This window comes from Siniperca chuatsi, linkage group LG24 (assembly GCF_020085105.1).
Source record: "Siniperca chuatsi isolate FFG_IHB_CAS linkage group LG24, ASM2008510v1, whole genome shotgun sequence".
Classification (NCBI taxonomy): domain Eukaryota; kingdom Metazoa; phylum Chordata; class Actinopteri; order Centrarchiformes; family Sinipercidae; genus Siniperca; species Siniperca chuatsi.
Genome location: NC_058065.1, coordinates 422,345 through 446,723, shown reverse-complemented (window position 1 = coordinate 446,723; position 24,379 = coordinate 422,345). Strand labels below are relative to the sequence as shown.

Below are 24,379 nucleotides of genomic sequence, written 5' to 3'. Positions count from 1 at the left end.
TACTCACAGAGTCCGGTCCGGACCGGTGACCCGTGTTTACTCACAGAGTCCGGTCCAGTCAGGTGACCCGTGTTTACTCACAGAGTCCGGTCGGACGGACTCCGTTACTCACAGAGACCGGTCCGACAGGTGACCCGTGTTTACTCACAGAGTCCGGTCCGGACCGGTGACGACCGGACTCCGTTACTCACAGAGTCCGGTCCGGACCGGTGACCCGTGTTTACTCACAGAGTCCGGTCCAGTCAGGTGACCCGTGTTTACTCACAGAGTCCGGTCCGGACCGGTGACCCGTGTTTACTCACAGAGACCGGTCCAGTCAGGTGACCCGTGTTTACTCACAGAGACCGGTCCGGACCGGACTCCGTTACTCACAGAGACCGGTCCAGTCAGGTGACCCGTGTTTACTCACAGAGACCGGTCCGGACCGGTGACCCGTGTTTACTCACAGAGACCGGTCCAGTCAGGTGACCCGTGTTTACTCACAGAGTCCGGTCCGGACCGGTGACCCGTGTTTACTCACAGAGTCCGGGTCCAGTCAGGTGACCCGTGTTTACTCACAGAGACCGGTCGGACCGGTGACCCGTGTTTACTCACAGAGTCCGGTCCAGTCAGGTGACCCGTGTTTACTCACAGAGACCGGTCCGGACCGGTGACCCGTGTTTACTCACAGAGTCCGGTCCGGACCGGTGACCCGTGTTTACTCACAGAGACCGGTCCAGTCAGGTGACCCGTGTTTACTCACAGAGTCCGGTCCGACCGGGTGACCCGTGTTTACTCACAGAGTCCGGTCCGACCGTGACCCGTGTTTACTCACAGAGACCGGTCCAGTCAGGTGACCCGTGTTTACTCACAGAGCCGGTCCGACGGACTCCGTTACTCACAGAGACCGGTCCGGACAGGTGACCCGTGTTTACTCACAGAGTCCGGTCCGGACTGGTGACCCGTGTTTACTCACAGAGTCCGGTCCGGACCGGTGACCCGTGTTTACTCACAGAGTCGCTCTCTGATTTCACTGAGCTGCGACGTACTGAGACACAAACGTCTGTTAGAGTCCCAGAGAGAACTGAGAGCTCAGGTTCCTGAGGGGGCGGGGACAACGTCACGGCGTTCCCAGGTGAGACAATCGAGCTCAGGTAAAAACAAACCTCACACACACACACACACACACACACACACACACACACACAGTCACACCTTGCTGCAGGCCGTAGACAGACTGCAGCTACAAACCATAGGAAGGTGTGTGTGTGGCCGTAGAGACTGCAGCTGAGAAAGTGTGTGACTGTGTGTGTGTGTGTGTGTGAGTGTGTGTGTGTGAGAGTGTGTGTGAGAAAGTGTGTGTGTGTGTGTGTGTGTGTGTGAGAGTGTGTGTGTGTGTGTGGTGGGTTAGGGGGTTAGGGTTAGATCCAGACTGCAGCTGGATCTGGATCTGGTTCTCGGCTCTGCAGACTGCAGTTAAAGTCTGTAAACTGAAGAAAGCGAGTCCGAGCGCCGTCTGAGCAGCAGCTGCTGATTGGCCCACAGACAGCAGCTGCTGATTGGCCCACAGACAGCAGCTGCTGATTGGCCCACAGACAGCAGGTGAGCGGCTGACAGGTGAGAAGGGCTGTGATGTCATTCATAATTCAGAAGCTGCAGTTTGTTTATAAGTGCGGCAGGAAGGTGCGTTTGTTTTCCGCCTCAGACCCGTTTTAGTCTTTGTGCTGAAGAAACGCGGCGCCGGCGAGCGGACTCTGATCCGGTCCACTCAGGTTTTTAAGTCTGCTGTGATAATGTGCGGCAGTATAGTTCTGACGATGTTAGATTAATAATAACGTCAATAATCGCCTCGGCTCTGCAGAAACACTCTCATTTCTGGAGATTTAATAACCTTTAACCTTTTCAGGCGGACGTCCCGTGAACGCACCATGGACCTGGACAGCATCGGTACACCTGCAGCTTTAGTGTAGAGATCATGTGATTATCATTTTACTATTTAATTCTCCAACGTATTAAATAGTAAAAAGATGAATTGTGTGATTGACTGCTAGCAGACAGCAACACTTTATTATAATATATTAAAAACTTCAGACTGTAAATGAACAAACGCGTTAAAACGAACATTTTTTTATCAGGTTTGATAAAGAGTTTAGTTCTTTATTATGATTTGATCATATTTAATATCAGTGATGATTTCCCAGCAGTGACTTCAGGTGAAACAATCAGATCAAAGCTAGAAAATGTCGTCGTTTCCGCTTCGCGTCACACGTGCTTTTATTTAGTGACGTTATGACTTCACAGCGTCGCTGTTCAATGTGAGTATTGATCGTTATTTCTTGCTTCCTGCAGCAGGACTGAATGAAATCCGTCCGTGTGTCTACAGAGTCTCCGTGAAGCTGCAGGCTCTGCAGCAGCAGGCCGGCCGTGAGTCGGACACACACACACACACACACACACACACACACACACACACACACACACACACACACACACACACTGTGTATGTCACATGATGTACTAGATCATGTTCTGTATTGTAAGTATTATTACTCGTCAGATCAGGTGTTAATCTGATGTTTGCTGTTATAGATTACCTGATAATCACTGCGTCGACGTCATCGGCAGGGTGACGTCATTCACTAATGATGACGATCAAACGTTGGTCACGTTATTTAAAGAATATTGAAATCAAACACTTTGATTATTATGACTGCAGCGTTCACGCCGGTGTGTTTTCAGTGGACGTCGTGTCTCTCCGACACATCACGGCAGCCCTCCACTCGGTGGGCGGAGCTAAGCCGCAGCAGGAAGTGGCGCTGACCCGAGAGGAAGTGACCCGGACTCTGAACAGGATGTTCCACAGCGTGTCACAGGAAGTGCCGGGTCATGTGACCGTGGAGGCGCCAGAGGAGACGTGCAGTCTGATGTTCAGGCTGTTGGACCGGTCAGAGTCTGCAAATACACGTTTTATATAAATACACGTTATATATATATATATATATACGTTATACAGTGTTTGTTTACCTGTGTTTACCTGTGTTTGTTTACCTGTGTTTACCTGTGTTTGTTTACCTGTGTTTACCTGTGTGTGTTTACCTGTGTTTGTTTACCTGTGTTTACCTGTGTTTGTTTACCTGTGTTTGTTTACCTGTGTTTACCTGTGTGTGTTTACCTGTGTTTGTTTACCTGTGTGTGTTTACCTGTGTTTACCTGTGTGTGTTTACCTGTGTTTGTTTACCTGTTTGTTTACCTGTGTTTGTTTCCCCGTGTTTGTTTACCTGTGTTTGTTTACCTGTGTTTACCTGTTTGTTTACCTGTGTTTGTTTACCTGTGTGTGTTTCCCCGTGTTTGTTTACCTGTGTTTGTTTACCTGTGTTTGTTTACCTGTGTGTGTTTCCCCGTGTTTGTTTCCCCGTGTTTGTTTACCTGTGTGTTTACCTGTGTTTGTTTCCCCGTGTTTGTTTACCTGTGTTTGTTTACCTGTGTTTACCTGTGTTTGTTTACCTGTGTTTGTTTACCTGTGTGTGTTTCCCCGTGTTTGTTTACCTGTGTTTGTTTACCTGTGTTTCCCCGTGTTTGTTTACCTGTGTGTTTACCTGTGTTTGTTTCCCCGTGTTTGTTTACCTGTGTTTGTTTACCTGTGTGTGTTTCCCCGTGTTTGTTTACCTGTGTGTGTTTCCCCGTGTTTGTTTCCCCGTGTGTTTACCTGTGTTTGTTTACCCGTGTGTGTTTACCTGTGTTTGTTTACCTGTGTGTTTACCTGTGTTTGTTTCCCCGTGTTTGTTTACCTGTGTTTGTTTACCCGTGTGTGTTTACCTGTGTGTGTTTCCCCGTGTTTGTTTACCTGTGTTTGTTTACCCGTGTGTGTTTACCCGTGTTTGTTTACCTGTGTTTGTTTACCTGTGTTTACCTGTACATGTTTCAGGAGTCAGGCTGGTCGTGTCTCAGCTGGTTCTCTTCAAACTGCTCTCATCGCTCTGTCTGCTGAAGCTCTGCTGGTGAAATACAGAGGTGAGGACCTGTCTGTCTCTCTGTCTGTCTGTCTGCCTGTCTGCCTGCCTGTCTCTCTGCCTGTCTGTCTGCCTGTCTGTCTGCCTGTCTGTCTGCCTGTTTCTCTGTCTGTCTCTCTGCCTGCCTGTCTCTCTGCCTGCCTGTCTGCCTGTCTGTCTGCCTGTCTGTCTGTTTCTCTGTCTGTCTCTCTGCCTGCCTGTCTCTCTCTCTCTCTCTCTGTCTGCCTGTCTGTCTGTCTCTCTGCCTGTCTGTCTGCCTGTCTGTCTCTCTGCCTGCCTGTCTGTCTCTCTCTCTCTGTCTGTCTCTCTGTCTGCCTGCCTGTCTCTCTGTCTCTCTGCCTGCCTGTCTGTCTCTCTCTCTGCCTGTCTCTCTGCCCGTCTGTCTGTCTGTCTGTCTCTCTGCCCGTCTGTCTGACACAACCTTGATAAATTTCAGATCTTCTGGTCCTTCAGTTCTTATCTTCAGGTATTTGTCTTGTTGTGAAGCACTTTGTTTTGATAAGTGCTGTATAAATAAAGTTTTATTCTTCTTCTTGTGAAGAGAAAAAACAACATGAATTTATTCTGACAAACAAACTTTCAGTGAAGACGCTCAGTGACCCGTGACCTTCAGAATAAAACACTGGTCCTTTGTGTCCCGCAGCTCTGGTGAGTGTTGCAGAGAACAGTTCAGGGTCAGTCAGCAGGTCTGGACTCAGATCTTTACTGCAGGACCTCAGCCAGGTAAAACCAGTACAGACTACATTTCCCAGCATGCCCCCCTCTCTCTAACATGTGTGTGTGTGTGTGTGTTCAGGTTCCTGCGGCGGTGCAGGAGGAAGGAGTTTTTGGCGGCGTGGAGGCGGCGGTCAGGTCGTGTTTTAACGGGGTGAGAACGCACAAAACTGTCGGCTGCAGGTGGCTGGTGGTCGTCACGGCGACACTGACTCTGTGTGTGTTTGCAGGTGTTGACCCCAGCGGCGAGTGAAGAACACGTGTTGTCATGGCTGCAGAGCGAGCCACGCCTGTTGCTATGGTTACCCACTCTGTATCGCCTGTCCGTCAGTCAGTACGTCACTCACACCGTGCGCTGCCACACCTGCAAGACCCTCCCCATCACCGGACTCAGGTGACCCACCATCGTCCAATCGGGACAGTTCTTTTACATTTGACCAATCATCTTCAGAAAATAATCAGGTGCTTCTATCAGACTTTACTAGACTCTACTGAGGTCCAACTGGACTCTACTGAGGTTCAACTAGACTCTACTGAGTACCAGGCTAAACTAGACTCTACTGAGGTCCAACTGGACTCTACTGAGGTTCAACTAGACTCTACTGAGGTCCAACTGGACTCTACTGAGGTTCAACTAGACTCTACTGAGGTTCAACTAGACTCTACTGAGTACCAGGCTAAACTAGACTCTACTGAGGTCCAACTGGACTCTACTGAGGTTCAACTAGACTCTACTGAGTACCAGGCTAAACTAGACTCTACTGAGGTCCAACTGGACTCTACTGAGGTTCAACTAGACTCTACTGAGGTCCAACTGGACTCTACTGAGGTTCAACTAGACTCTACTGAGTACCAGGCTAAACTAGACTCTACTGAGGTTCAACTAGACTCTACTGAGTACCAGGCTAAACTAGACTCTACTGAGGTCCAACTGGACTCTACTGAGGTTCAACTAGACTCTACTGAGGTCCAACTAGACTCTACTGAGGTCCAACTGGACTCTACTGAGGTTCAACTAGACTCTACTGAGGTCCAACTAGACTCTACTGAGGTTAAACTAGACTCTACTGAGGTCCAACTAGACTCTACTGAGGTCCAACTGGACTCTACTGAGGTTCAACTAGACTCTACTGAGGTCCAACTAGACTCTACTGAGGTTAAACTAGACTCTACTGAGGTTCAACTAGACTCTACTGAGGTCCAACTAGACTCTACTGAGGTTCAACTAGACTCTACTGAGGTTCAACTAGATTCTACTGAGGTCCAACTGGACTCTACTGAGGTTAAACTAGACTCTACTGAGGTTCAACTAGACTCTACTGAGGTTCAACTGGACTCTACTGAGGTCCAACTGGACTCTACTGAGGTTCAACTAGACTCTACTGAGGTTAAACTAGACTCTACTGAGGTTCAACTAGACTCTACTGAGGTCCAACTAGACTCTACTGAGGTTCAACTAGACTCTACTGAGGTTCAACTAGACTCTACTGAGGTCCAACTAGACTCTACTGAGGTTCAACTAGACTCTACTGAGGTTCAACTAGATTCTACTGAGGTCCAACTGGACTCTACTGAGGTTCAACTAGACTCTACTGAGGTTCAACTAGACTCTACTGAGGTTCAACTGGACTCTACTGAGGTCCAACTGGACTCTACTGAGGTTCAACTAGACTCTACTGAGGTTAAACTAGACTCTACTGAGGTTCAACTAGACTCTACTGAGGTCCAACTAGACTCTACTGAGGTTAAACTAGACTCTACTGAGGTTCAACTAGACTCTACTGAGGTTAAACTAGACTCAACTGAGGTCCAACTAGACTCTACTGAGGTTAAACTAGACTCTACTGAGTACCAGGCTAAACTGGACTCTACTGAGGTCCAACTGGACTCTACTGAGGTTAAACTAGACTCTACTGAGGTTAAACTATACTCTACTGAGTACCAGGCTAAACTGGACTCTACTGATGTTCAACTAGATTCTGTTGAGGCTAAACTGGACTCTACTGAGGTCCAACTGGACTCTACTGAGGTTCAACTAGACACTACTGAGGTTAAACTAGATTCTGTTGAGGCTAAACTAGACTCTACCAGGCTAAACTAGACTTTACTAGGTTAAACTAGACTATACCAGGCTAAACTAGACTCTACTGAGGTCCAACTGGACTCTACTGAGGCTAAACTGGACTCTACTGAGGTCCAACTAGACTCTACTGAGGTTCAACGAGACTCTACTGAGTACCAGGCTAAACTAGACTCTACTGAGGTCCAACTGGACTCTACCCGGCTAAACTAGACTCTACTGAGGTTCAACTGGACTCTACTGAGGTTCAACTAGACTCTACTGAGGTTCAACTGGACTCTACTGAGGTTCAACTAGACTCTACTGAGGTTCAACTAGACTCTACTGAGATTCAACTAGACTCTGTTGAGGCTAAACTAGACTCTACTGAGGTTAAACCTAGACTCTACCAGGTTCAACTAGACTCTACTGAGGTTCAACTAGACTCTACTGAGATTCAACTAGACTCTGTTGAGGCTAAACTAGACTCTACTGAGGTTAAACTGGACTCTACCAGGCTAAACTAGACTCTACTGAGGTTAAACTAGACTCTACCAGGCTAAACTAGACTCTACCAGGCTAAACTGGACTCTACTGAGGTTAAACTGGACTCTACCAGGCTAAACTAGACTCTACTGAGGTTAAACAGGACTCTACCAGGCTAAACTAGACTCTACTGAGGTTAAACTGGACTCTACCAGGCTAAACTGGACTCTACCAGGCTAAACTGGACTCTACCAGGTTAAACTAGACTCTACTGAGGTTAAACTGGACTCTACGAGGCTAAACTGGAGTTCAGACTGACCCAGGTCTTCGGAAGATAAAATAAAGGGCAGCCCCGCCCGGCGTGATGATGAATTGTGTGTGTGTGCTCAGGTATCGCTGTATGAAGTGTGTGAACGTCCACGTGTGTCAGAGCTGCTTCCTGACAGAAAGACAGACGAGGAAACACAAAACTCACCATCCGGTGCTCGAGTTCTGCACACAGGTAACACCACAGACAGGTAACACCACAGACAGGTAATATAAACAGACAGGTAACATCACAGACAGGTAACAAACACAGACGGGTAACACCACAGACAGGTAACATCACAGACAGGTAACAAACACAGACAGGTAACAACACAGACAGGTAACAAACACAGACAGGTAACAACACAGACAGGTAACAAACACAGACAGGTAACAAACACAGACAGGTAACATAAACAGACAGGTAACATAAACAGACAGGTAACAAACACAGACAGGTAACATAAACAGACAGGTAACAAACACAGACAGGTAACAAACACAGACAGGTAACAACAGAGATACAGACAGGTAACACTACAGACAGGTAGACAGACAGACGGGTAACAACAGAGATACAGACAGGTAGACAGACAGACAGGTAACACTACAGACAGGTAGACAGACAGACGGGTGGGTAACAACAGAGATACAGACAGGTAGACAGACAGACGGGTAACAACAGAGGTACAGACAGGTAGACGGACAGACGGGTAACACTACAGACAGGTAACACTACAGACAGGTAGACGGACAGACGGGTAACACTACAGACAGGTAGACAGACAGACAGGTAACACTACAGACAGGTAGACAGACAGACGGGTGGGTAACAACAGAGATACAGACAGGTAGACAGACAGACGGGTAACAACAGAGGTACAGAGAGGTAGACAGACAACACTACAGACAGGTAGACGGACAGACAGGTAACACTACAGACAGACGGGTAACACTACAGACAGGTAGACGGACAGACAGGTAACACTACAGACAGACGGGTAACACTACAGACAGGTAGACGGACAGACGGGTAACACTACAGACAGGTAGACAGACAGACGGGTAACACTACAGACAGGTAGACAGACAGACGGGTAACACTACAGACAGGTAGACAGACAGGTACAGACACAAGGACTTTTGAACTTTTCAGATTTAGTTTTTAATCTTCAGTTTGTGTCTTTCAGCCCACTTGGAGGGAGTCTCTGTCCTCGTTAGTGCACAGCGCTCGTCACGCCCTGTTGCCACGGCGATACACTCAGAGAGAGGCCGACAGGAGGAGGGTCCTGATGTGGGCGGAGCCAGGAGAGACTCAAAACAGGTGAGTCTAATGTGACTTGAAAGACAACAGAGTTCACACTTGTTAAACACCTTTTTTATAATGAATGTTTTTTGTTTCTCAGTGCTCCGCCCCGCTTTGATCCCTCAACACGATTGGCTGCCTCAACTGTCTGTCACAGTCCCTCCTCTGACAGAGATGTTTCCCATGATGCCTTGGTGCGACGACCTCCTAGCTCGTTTTCATCCAAAGCTCTGCAGACTGACGAGGAGACGCCGACTCAGCAGGTGACCTCTGATGACCTCACTAGGGGTCATTTTCCTCACTGCAGTTAATTAAATGTTATATATTACATCTATAATACATACGTACATGTTAATATAACATGTGACGGGTTTATAACATGTGACGGGTTTATATTGATATAACATGCGACGGGTTTATAACATGTGATGGGTTTATAACATGTGATGGGTTTATAACATGTGACGGGTTTATAACATGTGATGGGTTTATATTGATATAACATGCGACGGGTTTATAACATGTGACGGGTTTATAACATGTGACGGGTTTATAACATGTGATGGGTTTATATTGATATAACATGTGACGGGTTTATAACATGTGATGGGTTTATAACATGTGATGGGTTTATAACATGTGACGGGTTTATAACATGTGACGGTTTATAACATGTGACGGTTTATAACATGTGATGGGTTTATAACATGTGACGGGTTTATAACATGTGATGGGTTTATATTGATATAACATGCGACGGGTTTATAACATGCGACGGGTTTATAACATGTGATGGGTTTATATTGATATAACATGTGATGGGTTTATATTGATATAACATGTGACGGGTTTATAACATGTGATGGGTTTATATTGATATAACATGCGACGGGTTTATAACATGTGATGGGTTTATATTGATATAACATGCGACGGGTTTATAACATGTGACGGGTTTATAACATGTGACGGGTTTATAACATGTGACGGGTTTATAACATGTGATGGGTTTATATTGATATAACATGCGACGGGTTTATAACATGCGACGGGTTTATAACATGTGATGGGTTTATATTGATATAACATGCGACGGGTTTATAACAAGTGATGGGTTTATATTGATATAACATGTGACGGGTTTATAACATGTGACGGGTTTATAACATGTGATGGGTTTATATTGATATAACATGCGACGGGTTTATAACAAGTGATGGGTTTATATTGATATAACATGCGACGGGTTTATAACATGTGATGGGTTTATATTGATATAACATGCGACGGGTTTATAACATGTGACGGGTTTATAACATGTGATGGGTTTATAATGATTTAACGTGATGGGTTTATAATGATAACGTGACGGGTTTATATTGATATAACATGTGATGGGTTTATATTGATATAACATGCGACAGGTTTATAACATGTGATGGGTTTATATTGATATAACATGCGACGGGTTTATAACATGTGATGGGTTTATATTGATATAACATGCGACGGGTTTATAACATGTGACGGGTTTATAACATGTGATGGGTTTATAACATGTGACGGGTTTATAACATGTGATGGGTTTATAATGATAACGTGACGGGTTTATATTGATATAACATGTGACGGGTTTATATTGATATAACATGCGACAGGTTTATAACATGTGATGGGTTTATATTGATATAACATGCGACGGGTTTATAACATGTGATGGGTTTATATTGATATAACATGCGACGGGTTTATAACATGTGACGGGTTTATAACATGTGATGGGTTTATAACATGTGACGGGTTTATAACATGTGATGGGTTTATAATGATAACGTGACGGGTTTATATTGATATAACATGTGACGGGTTTATAACATGTGATGGGTTTATATTGATATAACATGCGACGGGTTTATAACATGTGACGGTTTATAACATGTGACAAGTTTATAACATGTGACGGGTTTATAATGATAACGTGACGGGTTTATAATGATAACGTGACGGGTTTATAACATGTGACGGGTTTATAACATGTGACGGGTTTATAACATGTGACGGGTTTATAACATGTGACGGGTTTATAATGATAACGTGACGGGTTTATAACATGTGACGGGTTTATAACATGTGACGGGTTTATAACATGTGACGGGTTTATAACATGTGACGGTTTATAACATGTGACAGGTTTATAACATGTGACGTTTATATTGATACAACACGATGCTATATTAACGTATGTTGTTGTTTTTGTCGATCAGTCGAAGGCGTCGGCTCTGCTGACTGAAGTCAGAAACCTGCAAAGAGACAAATGGTGAGAAAACGCAATGAACCAATCACAAACCGGTCTGGAGTTAAAGTTCATCATCTTCTTCTTTGTTGGTCTTCAGGTTGTTGGAGCAGCAGCTGCAGGCGTGGCGGGTCACCGTCCAATCAGAGCAGGGCATCCTGGAGGACAGGTGCTCTGAGATGGAGGTTTCCATGGAAACACTGAGAGAACACAACCTCAGTCTGCAGGGCATGCTCACACAAGTAAGCACACAGGTGACACACACAGGTGACCTGACTGGGCAGGTGACATCAGAGGGGTGCGCTACGAAGCAAGTTGGACAGAGCCAGGCTTTGTTTGCGTCAGCTGACTCGACAAAACCTAAAACCCCAATCAGAGATAACGGGTATCACAACGGTGGTTATCAGCTTTCTTTGTTCTCCGGGTTTTCTGTATATATATATATATATATATATATATAAATAAAATTAGTTGTAGTTGACTTACACAGTTCATCCTTCCTTCTTCAGGCTCTGAACAAGATGGAGGCCCAACAACACGCCAACAACACGCCACAAAGCATCGACACGGAGGGAAACGCAGATAACGAGGAAGACGAGGATGAAGAAGTGCTGCTGAAGCCAGAGGACGAGTGGAGCGAGGACGAACAACAAACTCTATCTCCCACAATGCACCAGGACGCACCTGCGCCACATGACATCGACTGTGAAGAGGAGGAGGAGTCTGCAGGTGACAGGTTTCTGGATGGACCGGAGGAGGCGGAGCCACAGGAAGAGGACACCTGTCTGTCTGAAGAAGAAGAAGAAAGGGATTGTGGGACGTGTAGTCCAGAGGAGCTGCTGCGGGAGACTGTCGAGAGACTGAAGACTGTGATGGAGACAGACAGGTGGACAGACAGACAGACAGGTGAAGAGGAGATCTATGACTCAACAAAGCTGTTGATGATTTACTGTAAATATTGTAATAAATTAACATCAGTGAAGGAAGTGAAATCAAAATAAAGGCTCATATAAATCATCGTGTTAGTTTAATTAGTTAATAATTAAATATTACCACCAGAACAATCTAATTAAAGTTTTACTGAACTGAGGAAAGTGATTAATAATTAAATCTTTAACGGTAAATTATGTAAATTATTATAATATTCTGTAAATTTCGCAGCAGTAACATATAAACAGGAAGAAATCTGACAGTCAGCTGTAACTCTTGATGTCCACAGTGAAACGCCTCAATCGATCAGTAAAGTTATTGATAAGTTATTAGCAGCAGCAGTTATGTGATTTTAACGACTTCCTGTTTTACGCTTCGCTAACTGCACGAGAGAGAAGTGTAGACTGAACAGATGTTTACATGATGCGGAATAATAATAATAATTTTCCTGTTTTTAATTTCCGCGTCCAGGTGAGAGGAAGAGGGCGGAGCTTCTGGAGGCTGCAGACCAGGTGGGAGACTCGATACACCACCTGGTGCGCGCTGTGAGAACAGACACTGATGACCAGGCGACTCATATTCAGGTTACAAAAGATGTTTATTCAACATGAACTTATTGATATTTAAATAAACATGAGTGTAAAGGTATAAAACGTTGTGATATTAACAACAGCACCTGAAGAAAAGGGACCAGAGGCCGTCTCACCTGACGACACAAGCTTCAGGTGTGTTTAGTGTTAGAAACACAGGCTGCCAACAGCATCATTAAATCATTTAATCAAATTCAGGTCTCGTTTTGCATTTGTGTGCACGTTGCTCTTTAAGATAAAAATGTTAGACATCATTTAGTTTCATGTTTGATTTCATGATGTGTGAAAGATTCAACTTTAACTAACAATTAAAATCTTAAGATCACACTTTTATTTTAATATGTGACAAAATAAAAATGTTAAAATCAAATGATTTTGTATTTCATGGTGTGTAACAGAATGCATATTTAGCTCAGGTTTGTATTTTCATCACATCTGACACTTTAAATCTTCCATTATTTTCTTTCCACGTATGAAAAACTGAATAAAATCCAACTTTCATGTTTGAACATGTGTAACATAAAAAGCTGCTTTCCTTTTTAAATCTCTTGTTTTCTCATTTGCACACAAACTTAAAATGATCAGATTGATTAGATGATTTAATTGCCTTAGTGACATCAGTAGACTTCCACATGGCGTTCATATTACCTGGACAGGTACGCTCAAAGAAGTGCGGGCGGTTTCTGTACACGCACTGTTGGGTCGCGAGGGCTTCGTTCACAGCTGGTTGGGTTACTTTTTGTTAATTCTGTGACATTTAATGAGTTAGCTAACGGGTCGGAGCCCAGATGCGGCTCATTAATAACTTCAGATCCAGAAGTCCGAGGCTTAAAGACCGGGACCTGAAACAGGAAGGAAGCAGTCGGCTGGAAATGCAAAACGCAACAGAGCTTTGCAGCTTTTAGCTATTTCTGGAGGTGCATATTGTTTTTTATAAAATCTGATGTTTGGTCATTTGGGTCACGGATAGTGAAATATTTGCTGTGTGAAAGAGCCAACCTGTAAATAAAGGTGTTATTATTATTATTATTAATATTATTATCATTAAATATAAAAGTAGAAGGGCAATGAGACAGGTAATAATCCAGCATGAAGGTAATATTATTATAATATCCAGCAGTAGAGTTAATTTCACTCCCTTGGTTGGGTCAAACCAACCCAGCAGTTCTTTGAGTGTATCCTGCTACCTGAACAGGTATCCTGCTACCTGACCAGGTATGCTGCTACCTGACCAGGTATCCCGCTACAGGTATCTTGCTACCTGACCAGGTATCCCGCTACCTGAACAGGTATCCTGCTACAGGTATCTCGCTACCTGACCAGGTATCTCGCTACCTGAACAGGTATCCTGCTACAGGTATCTCGCTACCTGACCGGGTATCTCGCTACCAGACCAGGTATCCCGCTACCTGAACAGGTATCCTGCTACAAGTATCCCGCTACCTGAACAGGTATCCTGCTACAGGTATCCTGCTACCTGACCAGGTATCCAGCTACAGGTATCCCGCTACCTGACCAGGTATCCAGCTACAGGTATCCCGCTACCTGAACAGGTATCCCGCTACAAGTATCCCGCTACCTGAACAGGTATCCTGCTACAAGTATCCCGCTACCTGACCAGGTATCCCGCTACAGGTATCCTGCTACAGGTATCCCGCTACCTGACCAGGTATCCTGCTACAGGTATCCCGCTACCTGACCAGGTATCCCGCTACAGGTATCCTGCTACAGGTATCCCGCTACCTGAACAGGTATCCTGCTACAGGTATCCTGCTACCTGACCAGGTATCCAGCTACAGGTATCCTGCTACAGGTATCCTGCTACCTGACCAGGTATCCTGCTACAGGTATCCCGCTACCTGAACAGGTATCCTGCTACAGGTATCCTGCTACAGGTATCCTGCTACAGGTATCCCGCTACCTGACCAGGTATCCTGCTACCTTCGACCCCTCTTGCAGCCCCGCCCCCTCCTGGCGCTCCCCTGGCGGGGTGAGGGAGGGTGAGGCGGGCCTGTAGAGCCGGGGACTTTCCTGCTGGGTCCTGCCCGTCGCATGCTTTCTCTCCTGGGCTGCGGGGGCATGGCATGAGCCCTGGTCCTTCTCTTGGAGGGTGGGGGTTGTGTCCTTTGTGTCCTTTCCCTCCTCCCCCCCCTCCCCCGCTCTGACGTGCTGTGAGGGGGCGGGGCTTGAGACGTCCTGCCCCGCCTCCTGACTGTGTCCCGTTTGTCAGTCTGCGCTGAGTCCCTACTGAGCGTGCTCAGGAGGAAACTGTTGCCGTGGCTGAAGACGGTGTCTGATGACCTCTGACCTTTGACCCTGGAGGACCCTGCGGCCCCCTCCCCCGGCGGCCTGTCGGTGTTCAGGTCCGGACTCAGACTTCTGAACAGCTGACGGACGCACGGCGGCGGCGGGCTGGAGGGGGTGGAGCCTCTGTGCCACAGTAACCCTTTGGGGGGGTTCTTCAGGATGCGGTTCCTGCTGGGGTCGTAGAACCTGACAGGAAGTCGTTTGTATTTGACCTTTACCCCCTGCAGGTCAAGCGGACGCCTCTTCTTCCTGCAGCGTTTGGGGGTGGAGCCTTGTGCAGGTGTGTAGGTGGGGGCGGGGCCTGCGGGGGAGCAAAGCAGGTAGACCACAGAGGTGCGAGGCTGCAGCGGTGTTATGATGTTTGAGTACGATGGAGGGAGGCAGCGCCACGTCTGCACATCGGGAGTCCTCTCTGCTACATCCTGATTGGCTGAAGGGACGCTGGTGGGCGGGGCCTCCGAAGCTGGTTTACGGACAGCTGGGACGACCAATCGAACAGTCTGAGTGCTGTGACTGACTTTCACCACCTGAGGGAACAAAAACAGGTGACGGAGACATTTTTCTTCCAACAAAAACTGACTGCAGATACTGAAAACTGTCCGTTGTTCTCACCTGACACCTGGACGCCACCCTGAAGGCCCGCCTCTTTCTCCTCCTCCTTCTGACGTACGCTGAGTCATGTTCATCACAGTCCAATAAGGGCAGGACGCCAGTGTCTGGCTCCGCCCCCTTTTTATCATCACGCCCCTTCTTGTTTTGGTTTGTCCTACCGTACCTGACAGCGATGACATCAGTCATTTTCTTTCACTAAGCTGTGACTTTACATTACATTGCAGTATTTACTGTATCACAGCACAGGTGAGCGTATGTATATCACAGCACAGGTGAGCGTATGTATATCACAGCACAGGTGAGCATATATAATACCTGGCCAGAGACTCGGTGTCGAAGTAGCAGATGAATCTCTCTCGTCTGAACTGTCGAACCAGTTTCTCAACCTTCTCCTCGTCCTCCTGTTCGATCTGGGCCCAGGTCTTCCCCCTGAAGGATTCTGGGATATGCGCCGGGGCCGGCAGGACCTCCTCTATCGGCAGAGTCCAGAAGCCCTCGTCCTGCCTGGCCCCGCCCCCTGCTCGCCGCTCACTGTGGAGGGCAGACTCAAGCTGGTACGAGTACACCTGGTCCTCCAGGTCCACCTTAACGTCCATCAGACAGCTGAGGTCCTGCTCCTCCATCTGGCTCACCTGGACAGGTGTGCGTGAGGGCTGTGTGTCACTGAGTGTTTGTCTTCGCTGTAAAACCACCTGGAGAGGAAAGCTTCCATCTTTAGAACGAGTAGAAAACAATGTAACCTCCCACACTGGTGCCTCGACTCTTACCTGTACAGGTGAGTCCCAGTCGTCACTCTGTGTTTCCATGGAGACGGGGAGGCTGAAGTGGAAGCTCTCGGCCTCCTCCTGCTGGCAGGGAGTGGAACTGACGCCATAATAACACATCTGGATCACCTGGTGCACAACATGAACATAAAGCACATTATTTACTTTAATCTGCTGCACATTCGTGCTTCAGACCTCATGAAGCCAATGATCATCCAAGACCAGACGAACCTCCTCGATGGTCTGGTCCAGAGGGTCCAGAGGGTCCGTGTGGTCCGAGGAGAAGGCCTCCTCTTTATGAGCCTCCCTCCTCTCCTTCTGCCAGCTCAGCCAGGGCCTCAGCTCTGAGGGGGGGTGGGGTCCAGGGCCCAGACCCAGACTCAGGGAGGGCCTCAGCTCTGAGGGGGGGTGGGGTCCAGGGCCCAGACCTAGACTCAGGGAGGGCCTGAGCTCCGAGGGGGGGTGGGGTCCAGGGCCCAGACCCAGACTCAGGGAGGGCCTCAGCTCTGAGGGGGGGTGGGGTCCAGGGCCCAGACCTAGACTCAGGGAGGGCCTGAGCTCCGAGGGGGGGTGGGGTCCAGGGCCCAGACCCAGACTCAGGGAGGGCCTCAGCTCTGAGGGGGGCCGGCGGCCTGGGCCTGAACCCCTGTGGGGCGGTGAGGAGGACAAGGACTCGCTGGTTTTCCTCCTGTTCGTCTTCCTGTGGGCCTTCCTGTGGACAGGGGGCGGGGCCTGTGTATGCCCTGAGGGGGTGGTCCGTCCTTCCTCCTGCTCTCTGATTGGTGTAGACACCCGCTCCTGACTCGCCCCCTCTGTAACTCTCTTGCCTGATTGGCTGCAGATGCGGGCGTCTTCCTGCTGATTGGCCGGCTGACAGGAGGCGGCGTCAGAGCTAGGCAGGTGTTCACGTGTGCCGAGCGACCGGCTGTCGTCGTCAGAGAGACAAAGTTCATCAAGCTCCTCCCTCGGCAACGGAGGGGCGGAGACTGATGGCAGGTCAGCGTGAGACGGCCTGATGGGGGGGCAAACGTCAACATATCAAACATACATGCTGCAACAGGACAGGTGTGTGTTTGTTTTAGTTACCTGGGGTCGTTGTAGCAGGTGTGTTTGTTTTAGTTACCTGGGGTCGTTGTAGCAGTGCGGGTGCGTTTGTTTAGTTACCTGGGGTCGATGTAGCAGGTGTGTTTGTTTTAGTTACCTGGGGTCGATGTAGCAGGTGTGTTTGTTTTAGTTACCTGGGGTTGATGTAGCAGGTGTGTTTGTTTTAGTTACCTGGGGTCGTTGTAGCAGTGCGGGTGCGTTTGTTTTAGTTACCTGGGGTCGTTGTAGCAGTGCGGGTGTGTTTGTTTTAGTTACCTGGGGTCGTTGTAGCAGGTGTGTTTGTTTTAGTTACCTGGGGTCGATGTAGCAGGTGTGTTTGTTTTAGTTACCTGGGGCCGTTGTAGCAGGTGTGTTTGTTTTAGTTACCTGGGATCGATGTAGCAGGTGTGTTTGTTTTAGTTACCTGGGGCGATGTAGCAGGTGTGTTTGTTTTAGTTACCTGGGGCCGATGTAGCAGGTGTGTTTGTTTAGTTACCTGGGGTCGATGTAGCAGGTGTGTTTGTTTAGTTACCTGGGGTCGATGTAGCAGTGCGGGTGTGTTTGTTTAGTTACCTGGGGCCGTTGTAGCAGGTGTGTTTGTTTTAGTTACCTGGGGCCGTTGTAGCAGTGCGGGTGTGTTTGTTTAGTTACCTGGGGTCGATGTAGCAGGTGTGTTTGTTTTAGTTACCTGGGGCCGTTGTAGCAGGTGTGTTTGTTTTAGTTACCTGGGGTCGATGTAGCAGGTGTGTTTGTTTAGTTACCTGGGGTCGATGTAGCAGTGCGGGTGTGTTTGTTTAGTTACCTGGGGTCGATGTAGCAGGTGTGTTTGTTTAGTTACCTGGGGCCGTTGTAGCAGTGCGGGTGTGTTTGTTTAGTTACCTGGGGCCGTTGTAGCAGGTGTGTTTGTTTTAGTTACCTGGGGTCGATGTAGCAGTGCGGGTGTGTTTGTTTAGTTACCTGGGGCCGTTGTAGCAGGTGTGTTTGTTTTAGTTACCTGGGGTCGTTGTAGCAGTGCGGGTGTGTTTGTTTAGTTACCTGGGGTCGATGTAGCAGGTGTGTTTGTTTTAGTTACCTGGGGCCGTTGTAGCAGGTGTGTTTGTTTTAGTTACCTGGGGTCGATGTAGCAGGTGTGTTTGTTTAGTTACCTGGGGTCGATGTAGCAGTGCGGGTGTGTTTGTTTAGTTACCTGGGGCCGTTGTAGCAGTGCGGGTGTGTTTGTTTAGTTACCTGGGGCCGTTGTAGCAGGTGTGTTTGTTTTAGTTACCTGGGGTCGATGTAGCAGTGCGGGTGTGTTTGTTTAGTTACCTGGGGCCGTTGTAGCAGGTGTGTTTGTTTTAGTTACCTGGGGTCGTTGTAGCAGTGCGGGTGTGTTTGTTTAGTTACCTGGGGCCGTTGTAGCAGGTGTGTTTGTTTTAGTTACCTGGGGTCGTTGTAGCAGTGCGGGTGGTGCTGCAGGACGTCCTGCAGGAAGCGCTCCAGCAAGGTTAGTTTAGATCTGCTGCTGCTGGTGGAGGAGACGGTGCTGGAGCCTCGGGAGGACGCCCGGACAGAATCCAGGTGTCTGAGACTGGACAGGTGCTGAGAGAAGAGACGTATGATGTTGTTAACGTGTCATTAATTCTGATTGGACGGCTCAGGTCACGTGACTGCAACTCAGATTCAGCTGTAGGTCTGTGTGCGGTGTTTGTACCTGGTCCAGGTTGCTGTAGAGGACTCTGCAGTATCCACAGTAACCCTGTCCGCTGGGCTGAGACCTGGACGGACCCGGCTGAGACTCCGCCCACATCCTGTCAGACAGAGAGAGGGAAAAGAAAACCCTTTAATCTCAAACCAGAATTCAGAAGTTACAGATTTAAATACTTTAACATATAAATTATAATCAACCATCTTCTATTAACTTAACACACAAACACAGAGACCTCCTGTCCTACAGAGACCGCCTGTCCTACACAGATCTCCTGTCCTACACAGAGACCGCCAGTCCTACAGAGACCTCCTGTCCTACAGAGACCTCCTGTCCTACAGAGACCGCCTGTCCTACAGAGACCGCCTGTCCTACACAGATCTCCTGTCCTACAGAGACCTCCTGTCCTACAGAGACCGCCTGTCCTACACAGATCTCCTGTCCTACAGAGACCTCCTGTCCTACAGAGACCGCCTGTCCTACACAGATCTCCTGTCCTACAGAGACCGCCTGTCCTACAGAGATCTACAGAGACCGCCAGTCCTACAGAGACCACCTGTCCTACACAGACCGCCTGTCCTACACAGAGACCGCCTGTCCTACAGAGACCGCCTGTCCTACACAGATCTACAGAGACCGCCAGTCCTACAGAGACCACCTGTCCTACACAGACCGCCTGTCCTACACAGAGACCGCCTGTCCTACAGAGACCGCCTGTCCTACACAGACCGCCTGTCCTACAGAGATCTACAGAGACCGCCTGTCCTACAGAGACCACCTGTCCTACACAGAGACCACCTGTCCTACAGAGACCGCCTGTCCTACACAGACCTCCTGTCCTACACAGACCGCCTGTCCTACAGAGACCGCCTGTCCTACACAGACCACCTGTCCTACACAGAGACCGCCTGTCCTACAGAGACCACCTGTCCTACAGCGATCTACACAGACCACCTGTCCTACAGAGACCGCCTGTCCTACACAGACCGCCTGTCCTACACAGATCTACAGAGACCTCCTGTCCTACACAGACCGCCTGTCCTACACAGACCGCCTGTCCTACACAGACCACCTGTCCTACACAGATCTACAGAGACCTCCTGTCCTACACAGACCGCCTGTCCTACAGAGATCTACACAGACCGCCTGTCCTACACAGACCACCTGTCCTACAGAGATCTACAGAGACCGCCTGTCCTACACAGACCACCTGTCCTACAGAGACCGCCTGTCCTACACAGACCGCCTGTCCTACACAGATCTACAGAGACCTCCTGTCCTACACAGACCGCCTGTCCTACAGAGACCTCCTGTCCTACAGAGACCACCTGTCCTACAGCGATCTACACAGACCACCTGTCCTACAGAGACCGCCTGTCCTACACAGACCGCCTGTCCTACACAGATCTACAGAGACCTCCTGTCCTACAGAGACCACCTGTCCTACACAGACCTCCTGTCTTACAGAGATCTACACAGACCGCCTGTCCTACACAGACCGCCTGTCCTACAGCGATCTACACAGACCACCTGTCCTACAGAGACCGCCTGTCCTACAGAGACCTCCTGTCCTACAGAGACCGCCTGTCCTACAGAGACCACCTGTCCTACAGAGACCTCCTGTCCTACACAGACCGCCTGTCCTACACAGACCACCTGTCCTACAGAGACCACCTGTCCTACACAGACCGCCTGTCCTACACAGATCTACAGAGACCTCCTGTCCTACACAGACCGCCTGTCCTACAGAGATCTACACAGACCGCCTGTCCTACACAGGCCGCCTGTCCTACACAGACCGCCTGTCCTACAGAGACCACTTGTCCTACAGAGACCGCCTGTCCTACACAGACCTCCTGTCCTACAGAGACCTCCTGTCCTACACAGAGACCACCTGTCCTACACAGACCTCCTGTCCTACACAGATCTCCTGTCCTACAGAGACCGCCTGTCCTACACAGAGCACCTGTCCTACACAGACCTCCTTTCCTACAGAGACCACCTGTCCTACACAGACCTCCTGTCCTACAGAGACCGCCTGTCCTACAGAGACCGCATGTCCTACAGAGATCTACAGAGACCTCCTGTCCTACAGAGACCACCTGTCCTACAGCGATCTACACAGACCACCTGTCCTACAGAGACCGCCTGTCCTACAGCGATCTACACAGACCACCTGTCCTACAGAGACCGCCTGTCCTACACAGACCGCCTGTCCTACACAGATCTACAGAGACCTCCTGTCCTACACAGACCTCCTGTCCTACACAGACCGCCTGTCCTACACAGACCGCCTGTCCTACACAGATCTACAGAGACCTCCTGTCCTACACAGACCGCCTGTCCTACAGAGATCTACACAGACCGCCTGTCCTACACAGACCGCCTGTCCTACAGAGATCTACAGAGACCGCCTGTCCTACACAGACCACCTGTCCTACAGAGACCGCCTGTCCTACACAGACCGCCTGTCCTACACAGACCGCCTGTCCTACAGAGATCTACAGAGACCGCCTGTCCTACACAGACCACCTGTCCTACAGAGACCGCCTGTCCTACACAGATCTACAGAGACCTCCTGTCCTACACAGACCGCCTGTCCTGAGACCTCCTGTCCTACAGAGACCACCTGTCCTACAGAGACCGCCTGTCCTACAGCGATCTACACAGACCACCTGTCCTACAGAGACCGCCTGTCCTACACAGACCGCCTGTCCTACACAGATCTACAGAGACCTCCTGTCCTACAGAGACCACCTGTCCTACACAGACCTCCTGTCCTACACAGACCGCCTGTCCTACAGAGACCACCTGTCCTACACAGGCCGCCTGTCCTACAGAGACCACCTGTCCTACACAGACCTCCTGTCCTACACAGACCGCCTGTCCTACACAGATCTACAGAGACCTCCTGTCCTACAGAGACCACCTGTCCTACACAGACCGCCTGTCCTACAGAGTCTGGTTGGTGGAGGAATCTGGACTCAAGACCACAGCACTTCTAATTTCCCTGCTCAATAATGAAAATAATCACCAGGTAGACTCACCTGCTAGTAGACTCCGCCTTCCCCTGGTCATCTGACACACACACACACACACACACACACACACACACACACACACACACACACACACACACACACACACACACACACACACACACACACACACACACACACAGTAACACACACACACACACACACACAGTATAATCAGTGTAGTGAATGAAATATAAAACACAATGTCACAGTGAGTTTGAGGTTTTACCTTCATCAGAGGAGTCTGACATCCTGCTGCTGACTGGAATCTGAAACACATTGATCTTATTGATTAGTTATTATTGATTAAACATTAAACTGGTGCGGTGAAGAAGAGCAACAATAACAATCTACTAACTTCCTTTTCTATGTTTACGTTCTGACAATGACGTCTCACCTGGAGGCGGTGCAGTCAGTGAGTTACCCGTCCAATCAGAGCGCTCCATGCTGTAACCAACGGTAACCAGGTGAGCGTTTCAGGTGGAGAGTCCATGAGCCTGAACAGAAAACAGGTGATACAACAAACTGCATGCTAACAGCTGTTAGCATGTTGCTAACACACACACTGTGTGTGAGTGTGTGTGTGAGTGACTGCGTGTGTGTGTGTTACTGTGTGTGTGTGTGTGTGTGTGTGTGTGTGTGTGTGTGTGTGTGTGTGTGTGTGTGTGTGACTGTGTGTGTGTGTGTGTGTGTGTGTGTGTGTGTGTGTGTGTGTGTGTGTGACTGTGTGTGTGTGTGACTGTGTGTGTGTGTGACTGTGTGTGTGTGACTGTGTGTGTGTGACTGTGTGAACAGGAAGTTAGTGACGTTTGTCAGCTGATAAAATCATTATAACATAATTAATGAAATAAATAAAAAGCTGAAAGAATTAAATAAAAAATAAATAAACCAATCAATCAATCAAGAGTCAAACTGGATCGGTGTGGTCTGAACAGAACTGCGCTGGTTTCAGTTTCAAACAGATATACTATATTATTATATATTATTATTATATTATATATTATTATAATATATTATTATATATTATATTATTATAATATATTATTATTTATTATATTATTATATATTATTATTATATTATATATTATTATAATATATTATTATTTATTATATATTATATATTATATTATTATTTATTATATTATTATATATTATTATATAATTGTATTTTATAGCAGACTTTTGAATGACGCATGTTTCAGAGTTGAAAACTTAGTTTTTAATTAAAGACGAACATAAACACGTAAGAAGCAGCAAGTTGATCAGACTGATCAACAGACTGATCAATAATCTGATCAATAATCTGATCACCTCATCACGTTTCAACATTTTCCTGCTCACAACTTTATTAACCGGAGCACATTAACAAACAATAACTTCAGAGAGCAATACAGGAAGGAGACTGCACTTACCTGATCATTAACGTAATAATAACAACAACAACAACAATAATAATGATAATAATAATAATGATAATGTAATAATAACAATAATGATAATAATACCAATATAATGATGATGTAAAGAGAGAAATTAGAGTCGTCACGTTTTATTTACATAAAATCACGTAAAAGACCTCCCGCTGTCCTCCCTGACTGGACCAATCAGAGCACAGCAGTAACTCCGCTGTGATTGGCTGACGCTCCAACATGCGCTCTGATTGGTTAACTGGGAGAAGCTAACTAGCTGCAGCGCTAATATCTCCAGTTTAAACCCGGTTCATTAAAGCCGGGTTAAGTCCGGGTTAAACCGGACTCGCGGTAACTATGGCGACGGTGCTGATGGTGACGTGTCTCCGCCGGTACAGCTGCTGTTAGCGTTAGCAGCCGGCTAGCTGTTAGCATGCGTTAGCTGATCAGCCGTCCTGCAGCGAAGCTGATTGGCTGGTTCAGGTGAATGACGCTGATATTAAATAATCGATAATCGATGTATTTGATTACCTGCAGCTGTTTGTTTGTTGCTAACTTTCACACAGATCAAAGTCTTCTTCCGCCGCGCGCTGCTCCGCCGCTCTGTTTAGCTTCCGGTCTGACTCTTCTTCTGCGGCAGAATCTCCGGCAGGGCGGGAGTCTTCCAGGCCGCAGCGTGACGCTGCCGCCGGCAGGTCGGAGAGGGAACTACACCCGAGCTGTTGATTTTGACTTCCGGAAACTCCAAATATGGAGGCTGCTACCCAAACAGCAATCTGTTTATTTCATTAAATCATGTTTTCTAA

General features: G+C 47.9%; 3 protein-coding genes across 6 annotated transcripts; 2 read left to right on the top strand and 1 right to left on the bottom strand.

Annotated features, from left to right (window-relative positions):
• LOC122871907 (NLR family CARD domain-containing protein 3-like) overlaps positions 1-24,379 on the top strand; it is a 752,187-nt gene that overhangs the window by 486,431 nt on the left and 241,377 nt on the right.
• Positions 925-13,220, top strand: dytn (dystrotelin). Of its 2 annotated transcripts, none has more exons than XM_044187543.1 (14): positions 925-1,114; positions 2,329-2,403; positions 2,719-2,923; positions 3,905-3,990; positions 4,633-4,712; positions 4,786-4,857; positions 4,934-5,097; positions 7,639-7,750; positions 8,748-8,881; positions 8,964-9,126; positions 11,128-11,180; positions 11,257-11,398; positions 11,666-12,107; positions 12,558-13,220. In XM_044187543.1, exons 3-14 carry the CDS (start codon positions 2,832-2,834, stop codon positions 12,695-12,697), a joined length of 1,680 nt encoding a protein of 559 aa, XP_044043478.1. In that variant the 5' UTR covers positions 925-1,114; positions 2,329-2,403; positions 2,719-2,831; the 3' UTR covers positions 12,698-13,220. The 2 variants fall into 2 exon arrangements, with proteins under 2 accessions (XP_044043478.1, XP_044043477.1); XM_044187542.1 differs by lacking the exon at positions 925-1,114 and adding an exon at positions 1,324-1,926.
• zdbf2 (zinc finger, DBF-type containing 2) lies at positions 12,666-24,254 on the bottom strand. 4 transcript variants are annotated; one of them, XM_044187510.1, is made up of 13 exons: positions 24,105-24,254; positions 22,562-22,661; positions 22,394-22,433; positions 22,174-22,204; positions 19,133-19,229; positions 18,863-19,020; positions 16,967-17,371; positions 16,751-16,858; positions 16,591-16,696; positions 16,363-16,488; positions 15,911-16,287; positions 15,596-15,758; positions 12,666-15,510 (listed from the first exon to the last, which is right to left on the bottom strand). In XM_044187510.1, the coding sequence occupies exons 3-13, from the start codon at positions 22,413-22,415 to the stop codon at positions 14,614-14,616; spliced, it is 2,490 nt and encodes an 829-aa protein (XP_044043445.1). In that variant the 5' UTR covers positions 22,416-22,433; positions 22,562-22,661; positions 24,105-24,254; the 3' UTR covers positions 12,666-14,613. The 4 variants fall into 4 exon arrangements, with proteins under 4 accessions (XP_044043445.1, XP_044043444.1, XP_044043442.1 ...); XM_044187509.1 differs by having other exon boundaries at positions 16,591-16,858; XM_044187507.1 differs by having other exon boundaries at positions 16,751-17,371; positions 24,105-24,253.